The sequence below is a fragment of the Syngnathus leptorhynchus genome, chromosome 11 (assembly GCF_054491065.1).
Source record: "Syngnathus leptorhynchus isolate UIUO chromosome 11, UIUO_Slep, whole genome shotgun sequence".
Classification (NCBI taxonomy): domain Eukaryota; kingdom Metazoa; phylum Chordata; class Actinopteri; order Syngnathiformes; family Syngnathidae; genus Syngnathus; species Syngnathus leptorhynchus.
This window is the reverse complement of record NC_141205.1, coordinates 983,153-994,270: the sequence shown is the minus strand read 5'-3', so window position 1 is coordinate 994,270 and position 11,118 is coordinate 983,153. Positions and strand designations below refer to the sequence as shown.

General features: G+C 47.5%; 2 protein-coding genes across 3 annotated transcripts; both read left to right on the top strand.

Moving 5' to 3' along the window:
* Positions 1-839: 839 nt before the first annotated feature.
* cyp24a1 (cytochrome P450, family 24, subfamily A, polypeptide 1) lies at positions 840-6,430 on the top strand. The gene is made up of 12 exons (XM_085923794.1): positions 840-1,176; positions 1,237-1,427; positions 1,502-1,595; positions 1,681-1,774; positions 1,849-1,940; positions 2,534-2,645; positions 3,159-3,304; positions 3,909-4,075; positions 4,554-4,632; positions 5,098-5,295; positions 5,832-5,943; positions 6,092-6,430. The coding sequence occupies exons 1-11, from the start codon at positions 901-903 to the stop codon at positions 5,940-5,942; spliced, it is 1,560 nt and encodes a 519-aa protein (XP_085779920.1). The 5' UTR covers positions 840-900; the 3' UTR covers position 5,943; positions 6,092-6,430.
* Positions 6,431-6,599: 169 nt separating this feature from the next.
* On the top strand, positions 6,600-11,019 carry nfatc2b (nuclear factor of activated T cells 2b). Of its 2 annotated transcripts, none has more exons than XM_085923792.1 (10): positions 6,600-6,782; positions 7,021-7,873; positions 7,955-8,126; positions 8,415-8,617; positions 8,737-8,909; positions 8,996-9,136; positions 9,565-9,620; positions 9,684-9,780; positions 9,883-10,386; positions 10,893-11,019. In XM_085923792.1, exons 1-10 carry the CDS (start codon positions 6,689-6,691, stop codon positions 10,976-10,978), a joined length of 2,379 nt encoding a protein of 792 aa, XP_085779918.1. In that variant the 5' UTR covers positions 6,600-6,688; the 3' UTR covers positions 10,979-11,019. The 2 variants fall into 2 exon arrangements, with proteins under 2 accessions (XP_085779918.1, XP_085779917.1); XM_085923791.1 differs by having other exon boundaries at positions 9,684-9,816.
* Positions 11,020-11,118: the final 99 nt, after the last annotated feature.

Sequence of the window (11,118 nt, the reverse complement as noted above, 5' to 3'; positions counted from 1 at the left end):
TTCTATATCAACGGTCACCAACCTTTTTGAAACGGAGAGCTACTTCCTGGGGAGTGATTGATACAAAAGGCTACCATTTTGAAACATCAAATTTGCTCAATATGCGCACTGGTCCGCCTCGCAGTTTGGAGGCTCCAGCAAGCAGTATCGATGATGGACGGACGGACGGACAGACGGACGGACGGACAGTAAGCCATTCATTCACATCCCCACCAGACAAAGTTGTGCAATTTTGGGATGCGTAATTGTCTCTGTACGTGAACCTTAAAGTGAAAACAGGATGAAGTGACGCTCCTTAAGTGGAGTGATATCAAATCATTTCATCAAATCGGGGAAAACACGCGAAAAGCACGCTCTCTACACACGCTCAAATATTTACCCACGGCGTGTGACTAGTGTGTGTAGTAGTAACATGTATCGTTGCCAAAGTTTCGTCCCTCCCTCCCTACCTACCTCCCTCCCCATATGGGTGCGCGCATCGGTCCACGCGAACCGCGTCACCTCCACGGTGGCTCAAACATGGAGAGGGGAGGGCTGAAGGTGGGCGCGGGGGTCGCGAGGGGGCACTTCCGTGGTTTATCTGAGGCCATACGATCCTTTCAACGTGGATCCATAAATGAATGGTGGGCTTGGCGGCCACACCATGGCGCACCGGCCCCTGATTGGCTCGGTGCGCGTCGGAATAAACCCACTCGGCGTATATATGTAGCCGTGAGGTGTGACAATTCCAGGAAAGCGAGCAAAGCCTCCCGCCTAAAAGAAACCAAGAGAAAAGAAAGATAAAGAAAGACAGGCAAACAGAAATAAAAAGACGGGAGAGAAAAAAAGTGTCAATAAGAGAGCTACGTTAATCTTCTCGGGCCGACCCAACCCAACTCAACCCAACCCACCAGAAGGAGCATGAGGGCGCAGATCCAAAAAGTGCCGCAAATCGTGGAGCTGCTGAGGAAGAAGTCCGTAGGACTGCAGCACTTCAAGCCCACATCCTCGGTGTGCGTCTTGGAGGAGAAGGATGCTGTGGAGGTTGCGCGGTGCCCGCACGCCTCCTCCTCCTCCTCCTCCTTCTCGGGGGCGCACAGTCTAGATGCCATTCCCGGACCCACCAACTGGCCGCTGGTCGGCAGCCTGGTGGAGCTCCTGCGTAAAGGAGGACTCACCAGACAGCACGAAGCATTGGTACGCTCGAATTCATCTTGTTTATCTTTCATTTGGTCTAATGCAATTGTTTGCCTGAAGGTGGATTATCACAAGAGGTTCGGGAAAATCTTCCGCATGAAGCTGGGCTCCTTCGAGTCAGTGCACATCGGCGCGCCTTGCCTGGTGGAGGCGCTGTACCGCAAGGAGGGCGCACACCCACAGCGGCTCGAGATCAAACCCTGGAAAGCATACAGGGACATGCGGGACGAGGCGTACGGGCTCCTCATCCTGTAAGTCGGCGGAGGGCTCACTTTTGGATCGAGAGGGTTCCGACTTGGAGTGCCATCATTTTTTTTTCATTCAGGGAAGGAAAAGACTGGCAGAGGGTGAGGAGCGCCTTCCAGCAGAAGTTGATGAAGCCGACAGAGGTGGTGAAGCTGGATGGCAAAATCAATGAGGTAAGACTCCAATATGAGAAGAGAGTCTTTCGATTGTGATGTTTGACATGAAATAATCATCGTAGTAATGATGAATTTACAATAGGTGATGGCAGAATTTGTCAGCAGAATTGGAAAAATCAACACAGATGGGAAGATTGAAGACTTGTACTTCGAACTCAATAAATGGTCTTTTGAGAGTAAGTTGAGTGATTTCTGTGTCTTATTTCAGTACCAAAATGGAAGGTGCAAATCATGTTGTGTTTTTGTTCAGCCATTTGTCTGGTGCTCTATGACAAGCGCTTTGGTCTGCTCCAAGAAAAGGTTGACGAAGAGGCCATGAATTTCATCGCCGCTGTCAAAACGGTGAGTGCACGCTTCATTTTGCCAAGGGAGGCTCATGCTAAAATCACTTGTTTTTATCATCAGTATTTCACCAAAATGATGTTTTTTACGCAAAATACAACAATGATGGTGATCTGTGATGGACAGTTTTACAAATGATAAAAAGCCCAGAATTTTTTTAATGTCTTCAAAAACATCAAAAGAATTGGCAAAACACTATTGCCGTAAACATCTCGAACGTTTATCCAGGTTGTACATGGAAATATGAGCTCGTCCGTTAAAGTAAAGCACAGTCCTTTAGGTGGCAGTGTTGTCCACCGTCTATAATAGTGTCCAGTGGGAGCTCTGAAGTTGCCTCTACTACAGTATACTGCGTAGACTAGAGCGTGACGTCCAAAACAATGTCATGGCATGGTTGCGAGTTCGTCGGGTTCACCGGCTGAACTGTCGCCAGTGAAGCCGGCCGGTTACTGGGGCAAACCAATACCGGTACGTCAATGTACTATCACAAAAGACGGACGGGATGCTCGTCGGCTGATAGCGTGGACAAAGACCACAAGTGATCAGCAAAGGTGATGATTGAATTAACTGAACGGATGGACTTCAATTGGCAGATGATGAGCACGTTTGGCATGATGATGGTCACGCCTGTGGAGCTCCACAAGAGCCTCAACACCAAAACGTGGCAGGACCACACCGCCGCTTGGGACCGGATCTTCAGTACAGGTACGCATCCAGATAAAGAGGACAGAGGTGATGAGCCGACAAGATGGCAGCAATTCCATCAAAGCCGAGAGATCTTCTGGAATGGACGCGGCTTGCGGTGGAAAATTCTATGGCGTTGTTAAATGATTCAACACATTTGCTATTTTGACACATGATCCGCTTTAGAAGGTGGGTTGTATTGGTGCCAGAAAGACAAACTCATAGCAGCTTTTACTATGAACTGGATGCTCGCTTTTTTTGTGGACAACCGTGTGACCCACGAGAGGACAAACTTGGCAAATATTTGTCGGATGAGGTCGGTGGGGACGCTGAGCGCAGGGCCGACCCGGTAAAAAGTTCAGTTATGACAGTAGATGTAGCAATATGGAGGAAATTGGCATAACTGCTCGAGTTGCCGTTAAAAAAAATGGAGTATTTTCCCAAACGGATGCCTGGAAGCACTGCGCTTGCATTGACATTTTTGTCATGATTCTTCCGACCTTTTTAACGGTATACCGCCCGCTCTCTCTTCAGCCAAAGTTTACATCGACAAGAAGTTGAAGCGGGACGCCCCTGCGGCACCGGACGACCTAATGGGCGACATCTTGCACAACAGCAACCTCTCCAAAAAGGAGCTGTACGCAGCCATCACCGAGCTCCAGATCGGCGGCGTGGAAACGGTGAGATGCGTTAACATAACACGGGAGAAATAGTCCACTCCGTTAAGTGAGGGTTAGCCAGCTAATTACATTCGCATTTGCTCAAGTAGGCCCCGCCTTTGAAAGCCACAAACACTAAAAGTCAGCTTAATCGAGCAAAAACCTGCCTGTCAAACTAAATTTGTATCCAAATATTCAATCCGAGGGGTCATTGCTAGAATTCTCGACTTGAATAATGTTTTTGATAGCTGGAGTTTGTGTATATCTTGAACTTTTTGCTAGCGTCTGAAAGGGCCCCACCACAATAAACGCTTCACATTATCGTCACACATTTGTGTTGCACAAGTGGAATTTCCGCAAGTAATCTCACTCCAAAAAAATCTGAGCTATAGTCAGGGCAAAAGTATCGCTTCACCTTTCACCTATTTTCTATCCTGTAGAAAAACGTCAGCTGAGCTCCAAAACAAACATGTGCTACAGTTACAGTGCCTCACGTGTGTCGTGTGAACATTGAAGTGAAGAGGCCTTTGAGGAAGCGAAAAAAAAAAATTCCAGCTCCTTTCAGGATCCCACAGCAAAAAGCACTCTGGCTCAAAGTCTCAAGCTCTCTTTTAATTTCTCTCAGACTGCCAACAGCATGCTGTGGGCTATTTTCAACCTGTCGCGTAATCCCGCCGCCCAAAGGGAGCTGCTGAGCGAGATCACAAGAGTGGTGCCCGCCGACCAGCAACCTTGCGGGGAACACCTCAAGAGCATGCCCTACCTCAAAGCCTGCCTCAAAGAGTCCATGAGGTACAATACATTTTCACTTCACACATTTCCACGTCAGCGCATAAGAAAAGAAAAAAGCAAAACAATTGCAGGGAGAAAGCCCGAAAGTCATTTCCACAAAGTCCGCATTGGACGTCAAATCGTACAACGGTGCTGATGTAACTCAAGACGTGAGCATCGGGATGGTCAATATTTAGAGCGGTACCACGGAGATTAAGAAGCCAGAGTCCCGCACATGACCGCCGTGACAAGCTCCGTGAGATAGAACAGCATGACCGGCCGGCCGGCCGGCCGGGTTCTTCAAGTGCAGTCACAAGTCGTCGATGGTGTCATTGAGGGCTCCTAAGTACATCCATCACCCGGGGAATGTAGTATATGAGATTACACCCAGTTTGGGAAGAAAGAAAAAAAAAAGCTCTTGTTAAACAGCTTAGACATGCTACACTAGACTTTCATGAGGCCCGATTCTCATGCGTTGTTTTTCCTCTTCCTTTGACAGGTTATCGCCATCCGTTCCATTCACAAGCAGGACCCTCGACAAAGACACTGTGTTGGGAGATTACGCCATTCCCAAAGGAGTAAGTGGCTTTACGTGCCATACGCCTGACATGAGCAGATTACAATCATTTACATTTGACTTGACGTGTCTGAAGGAAGGAGCCAAGTGAATACAACATGTACAGTACAGAGTCCAGACGGAGAACCTAGCGACCCACAAATCATTATCCCACTGGCATAAGTGCCTAACTATTTCGGAAACGAGAAAAAAACACACACACAACAAATTGGACAAATAAGAGGAGTCTGCTTACCGCATTTTGGATTTTTCTTTTTGCGAGCGCATTGTTTATCTCTCGCTTGTGCTATTAGGGTCAAAGGTGAGGTTGATCCACAGCTATTCACCCTCCCAGTCACACAAGTCGTCCATTTAGACCCCACTAATTGTGACATAACACATTCTATGAAAGTGCTCCTGTTTTACATTGTCCACGTGTACATCAGTAAGTGTACGCTGAGTCTCATTCTCTGTCGCCGCCCTACAGACAGTTCTGATGATCAACTACCACGCCATCGGCGCCAACGAAGAGTACTTCAACGACGGCAAGCGGTTCAAGCCCGAGCGCTGGCTACGTGAGAACAGCTCCATCAACCCTTTCGCCAACGTCCCCTTCGGGATCGGCAAGAGGATGTGTATCGGCAGGCGGCTGGCCGAGCTGCAGCTTCAGCTGGCGCTGTGCTGGGTGAGACCACCTGACTGATTTGCAATCACTGTGCCTGCCGCGAGAGCAGCTTCTAAAATGAGATTGTTATTTACTACAAAAGCCCCTCCCCACACTTCAACAACGTAGGTGCTTGGCACAAAAAATGTCACTCGATGGCGCCAAAACCACTGTACCACCAGATCAGGCTCTAAAATGAGATTGTTATTTACTACCAAATGTCACTAGATAGCGCTAAACCAAACTTTTTATATACTGGCATTGGCCTGAGCACAAAAGCAGCATAGTTGAGCTCATCCTGTGTTCACCATATTTCAGCAGTGCAAAACTCGAGGTTGCATGGAACAACTACAATTCATTTCAATGATTCAAATTTTGACTGTTTAGTGAAACTAGAATAAAGTAGAACTACTCATCCTTTGGTTATTCATTCCACTTTAACACATTTCTGACAATGAAAATTGGCTTACAGAACCGACATCAACCTTACTGCTTGATGGTTTAGGACAACTTTTTTTGGGTCTCTGTTTTCACGGACTCGTCGTCTTTCTTGTCAGATGGTCCGAGATTACGAGATTGTGGCGACGGATAACGAGCGGCTCGACGTGATTCACTCGGGATTGTTGATTCCCAACAGAGAACTACCAGTGGCCTTCATCAAGAGATGAGGTGATCATTTTAAAAAAGTAGCTAAATTGTGACCCGATATTGTGATCATCTGGTCTTCACAAAAGTGACACTATGAGGAGTGCGTATTTTACTCACAATGCTCTTGGCATTATTGCCCATGTTAATCTGTGAGCTCTTTGCCTTCCAGGTGTTGTATTCCTCCAATGAAAAGATGGTACCTCTGCTGGACCTCTGACTCCCTGTATTGCTGCTCTGTAAATAGAAAGACGTCAAATTGCTAACTATGTAATCATGCCATGAATACCTCAAACCTATTTAAAAGTATTACTCAAGACTGTTGATGGCTAACATAGCAGTTATTGTGTACAAACTGAGTGTAGGCAGCTGTCTTGAAAACTTATTCACGTCCTAGATGTAGATGTCAAATGTTTCATTGTGTATAGAAAGTGCAATGACAATGTACATTGTTTTATGTCGACGTTTTATTCACCAAAATAAAAACATCAATACAACAAAGCTTTCTAGTTCATTAAAGGTCAACATCTGCCATTTAAGAATCAATGTAAAAAAAAAACTAAAAGATGTCATCCTCAATCAAATCCAGTCAAAATTAAAAGCGCATATGCGCACAAACACACACGCGCCCCCCCCCCCTACACACACAGGAAGCTCATTGTTTGAGTCGAGCACTTCCCTAAAACTACGATACTCGTTTGACATTGTCGGCTGTTGCCGTTGAGGGCTTTGGAAAAGAATATCATCAGATATATACGAGAGTGCGAAGATGGCATCTGACATCTGTCAGGAAGAGTTGGACTTTTCAGACTTGTTTCTCTATAATGCACCTGGCGAGGACTTTTCCGCTGGCTATATCCCAGGTAAGCGGCCGCCATTCAACATAATTCTGCGTACCAAAATTAAATTCCATCCATTTGCAGCAACAATGAATGGCTGCAATGTGGATGACTTTTCTATTCATGTGTATGTTTGTCAAAGATTTGGCAAATAAAGTATTTGACCAACCAAATTCTCATCACTTGAATCGTATTTTTCCATAAATCAATTATTTATTGATCAAATCTGAGTGCAAATGAGTGTGAGCGGTTGTATCGACAGATGATGGTAATCAGCCCGCCCTACTTGAGGATAGGCCAGTTGAAGAAAGCTCATCAGAGGTGGCATTTGGCTCCAGGTACCCGAGGACCACACAAGAGCCCAGTCCCAGGATTGAGATCACTCCGTCGGTGGGGGACTGTTTCACCCCTCAGGCCTTACAGCAAAGCCCTGGCTTTAAAGTCCTCGGAGCCTACCGGGAGTGCGCAAGCCCCGCGAGCAGCAACTCCTCCACAGGTTTAACAGCAGACGGGTGCTCTCCGTCAGTATCACCGTGCATCTCCCCTTCCAACAGAGGAGCTTGTGCCACGGAGCACTCCACCATAGATATCTGCTCCTTTCTTCAGGAAATCCAAACATCTTCAGCCAAGTCTTCCCCCGGTAATAGCTTCACCGAGGAGCTCTTTCTCCTGCCTGAGCACCGAGTCGCCCCCTCGCTATTTGTCCACCGACGCTGCCGTTCTGCGTCACCACAAGGCAAGCGCGCACACGAGCAGCAGGTCCTCCCTTGTCCGGGGCCCACTCCTGTCAAACAACGTTCCCGTAGCCCGAGTCCTATCCCCTCTCCATACGCGCTGCAGGGCTCCTACCCCCTTCATCACAGCCAGGTTCCAGATGAGCACCGGAGCCAAGCCCAGGCTTTCGGGCCGTGCTCAAACGACAAGCTGGGCGGCCGCATCTTATCTCAAGATGTGGCGTTAGGCGCAAATAGGCAAAGGCCCGCTTGCGTGTACAGGGAGGGTCACCACGAGCTGAAGAGGGTTGGCAGGCTAGAAGATGAAGCCAGACCTGGAGGCTTCCATGTACTCCCAACTTCGTGGGCTCCTCCTCGTCCAATCAACTTTGGACCATTCGGGTTTGTTGCTTTTTTTTTTCCATCTCAAATAGAGTCAAGAATATCAAGTTTCTTTCCTCTCATGGTTTATTTCTTCTGAAGAGGTCTATCCTTGGCACCTCTACCTTCTCTGGACTGGCCATTACCCAGCCAGACGAGTCAGTACGAGCTGGTGATCAATTCCCAACCCAGGTCTCACCACAGAGCTCACTACGAGACAGAGGGCAGCCGCGGACCTGTCAAAACACCTCATGGAGGACACCCTGAAGTCCAGGTACTTGATTTGATGTGGTCAACATCTTGAAACCCTTTTCCTACAAATCATTCAGCGAGACAGCCATGCAAAAGTCCATCACATGACCTGTTGAAGGTGGCTTGCAGGTGTGTTCACATGAAATGCACATATTGTCTCATTCCTAATCTCCTTCAGTCTGGAAAAGGACTTAATGAGCAGTTGCAATTCGCTGGTGAAAACCCTTCCCACAGTGAAAGCCTGAAATGAATGTGTTTGTCAGTGAAGCACTGGAGTGTGATTCTAAGCCGCTTTGGTGGAACCCACCAGCTCCTGGGTTACACAGGCACGGCGCCGCTCGGCCTGCAGGTCTTCATCGGGACGGCCGACGAAAGGCTGCTGAAAGCTCACGCCTTCTACCAGGCCCACCGCATCACCGGCAAGACCGTGACCACGCCCTGCACGGAATGGATGCTCAATGGGACCAAAGTGTTAGAAATCCCTCTCCAGCCAAACAACCACATGAGAGTGGTGTGAGTAGCCTGCCTGGAATGTCCAGAATGTCCTCCTGATGAGATACAAGTCAACTTTGCTTTAGCTCGGTTCCAGAAAGAAACCTGTCTTACTGTCGGTCTTATGTCGCCTTTCCAAGGGTGGACTGCGTAGGAATTCTCAAGCGGAAAAACATTGACATCGAGCTGCGCAACAGCGAGACCGACGTCGGACGCAAAAACACTCGTGTGCGCTTGGTGTTTCGTGTTCATGTACCGCAACCTGGAGGCCAATGGGTGTCAGTCCAAGTGGCCTCTCATCCAATCGAATGCTGTAAGGACGGCGCAAACCATCATCCGTCCTAAATATGTCAATACTGTTTGGTTTTATTCCTCTCCATTGAACTTGTGTTTGTTCAGCCCAGCATTCAGCTCAGGAGATTCCTCTGGTCAAGATGCAGAACCTGGACCGATGCTCCGTACTCGGTGGACAACAAATAATCCTGATCGGGCAGAACTTCAGTTATGACGCCAGAGTGATGTTCTCGGAGAAGGCACAAGGTTAGAGTTTGACGTCAAGCAGAAATGTCTTAAGGACGGACAGAAACAGAAAGTATCTTGCAGACACGGGAAACGCGTCTAACCATCAAAGCAGAATTCTTCTAAACAAGAGACTGTCGGATATTTTGGATTCAATGGCTTGTATCCCATCTCATCAAACAGTTGACAAGTGTATTATTATTTGACATGGAAATGTCTGCTTCTGCGTGCTGATGTTGTAAGAATTAACCTGTGAGAAATTACCAGTCTACTGTTGATGACTAAATTGTGGTTGTTTGGGTTTCAGTCAACAGGATGTGGTAAGACTAAAGTTAGATTTGAAAAAAAAAAAAAAAAAAAAGCAGGTGAGCGATCAAGTGGGGGTGGTGAACATTCCACACAAAGCAGATGTCACCATTGAAACGTCTTTGTACGATCACTTCTTTCAGACGGCCAACAAATCTGGGAGGTGGAGGCAAATGTGGAGCGAGAGAACAAACAATCTGTGAGTTTGTCTTCCATAGCCACCGTTCGTTTCAACAGCTAATATTTTCACTGTCTCTTCCAGAATATGTTGATTGTTGTGGTGCCTCCGTATCGGGACGCCACTATTTGTCACCCGGCCAAAGTCAACTTCCATGTCATCAATGGGAAGAAGAAGCGCAGTGAGCCTCGCCACTTTCTCTACACCCCCGTGATTGGTATTTATGGCAGCACGCGTGAAAAAGCCGGCCATCTATTTCCCAGCTTTTCTTTTGCCCCCCCAGATATTAAAACGGAGCCACTGGATGGGTGGCAGGCGCGTGACTACTCCGACCCTCGGTCCGACACGCAAACGAAGCCGCCCTTCCATCGGCTGGAGAAGGAGAGAGGTCTTCACCGGTTCGGTGTGCTCGCATCAGATCCGTGGAATGACCAAGCAGTCCTTTACCAGTCAAGAACAACAGGTCTCATCAACGAGCCAGATATTTTACACCCTACAAACCAGCTTTATTATCCAAGCAATGCTACCAGCATCCGCAAAGTCGGGGGTTCCAATGTCCTAACGATAACAGACAAACTGGGTCAAGTTCCTCAGGCCTATTCATCTACAAGACTTCAAGGTTTTGTGCAAGCAAAGATGGCGGCGTCTTCCAGATTGGTCCAAAGTGACAGTTGCGGGAAGTCATCACCCCGGGCGGACTCGAGCGGAGCCGACCGAGAACCTCAGACACATCCTGAGAGGGTTACAATAAAACAGGAGGAGCTCAGCTGTGTCTACCTTGAAGACGGTGAGTAAATATGTCTGGTTGCGCACAACAATGTCTTTTGTGATGACAGCGATAATCCGAATGGAGTCTGTGCGGTTGCGATTGGCAAAGACCAACGACAAAGCTCGCCGAGGTGAAGATTTCTTGCGTGTCAGCTTGCAAAGCAAGCAGGCGCGTTGCTTGCAAATGGGCCCTTGTGGCTTTCATTATGAGAGCTTTTCTCTTGACTTCCCTGTTTCTGTTCTTTGCACTTTCACTCATGGTTTCACTTGCAAACAAACTCTTGTCGAGGTGTCAAGAAAACTGAAAGAAGCGAGCTCATGTGGAGCCAAATATTTAGCTCGCCCACCGTCAAGGCAAATAAGTATGCAAATAAAAGCAGGCAAAGCAGTGTCAAACAAAGCGGTGGTGTCTGGTTTTCTTTTTCTGTTTTTGCATCTTTTGAGGTCGAATGTACTTGGTCCACAAAACTAAATAAAAAAGAGTTTGGAGGATTGAACGGTAAAGTTACTCATTCCTTTTTGCAGTGAATGACATCATACGAAGAGACCTGACAGATCATCACAGTGACGCTGCTGGAGGCCTCCCAGACTCCAAGAAGAACATGACATAATGGGAAGAACATCAAACCCGCTCATCACCGACATCGTCGGCTTTTGCATTGACTTCTTTATGATGTCATCAGTGATTTTTAAGTCAGCTTTTACAAGTAGTACCTTTCAAGTGATTGTGATTATGTACGTCGTGTGTACT

Excerpts from the sequence above, each read along its gene's own strand:
- cyp24a1 (XM_085923794.1), top strand. The coding sequence starts at position 901 with ATGAGGGCGCAGATCCAAAAAGTGCCGCAAATCGTGGAGCTGCTGAGG. Across the intron at positions 1,775-1,848 it reads CAATAAATGGTCTTTTGAGA|CCATTTGTCTGGTGCTCTAT; the intron begins GTAAGTTGAGTG and ends GTTTTTGTTCAG. Across the intron at positions 3,305-3,908 it reads AGATCGGCGGCGTGGAAACG|ACTGCCAACAGCATGCTGTG; the intron begins GTGAGATGCGTT and ends AATTTCTCTCAG.
- nfatc2b (XM_085923791.1), top strand. The coding sequence starts at position 6,689 with ATGGCATCTGACATCTGTCAGGAAGAGTTGGACTTTTCAGACTTGTTT. Across the intron at positions 9,137-9,564 it reads GTTCTCGGAGAAGGCACAAG|ACGGCCAACAAATCTGGGAG; the intron begins GTTAGAGTTTGA and ends CACTTCTTTCAG. Across the intron at positions 9,621-9,683 it reads AGCGAGAGAACAAACAATCT|AATATGTTGATTGTTGTGGT; the intron begins GTGAGTTTGTCT and ends TGTCTCTTCCAG.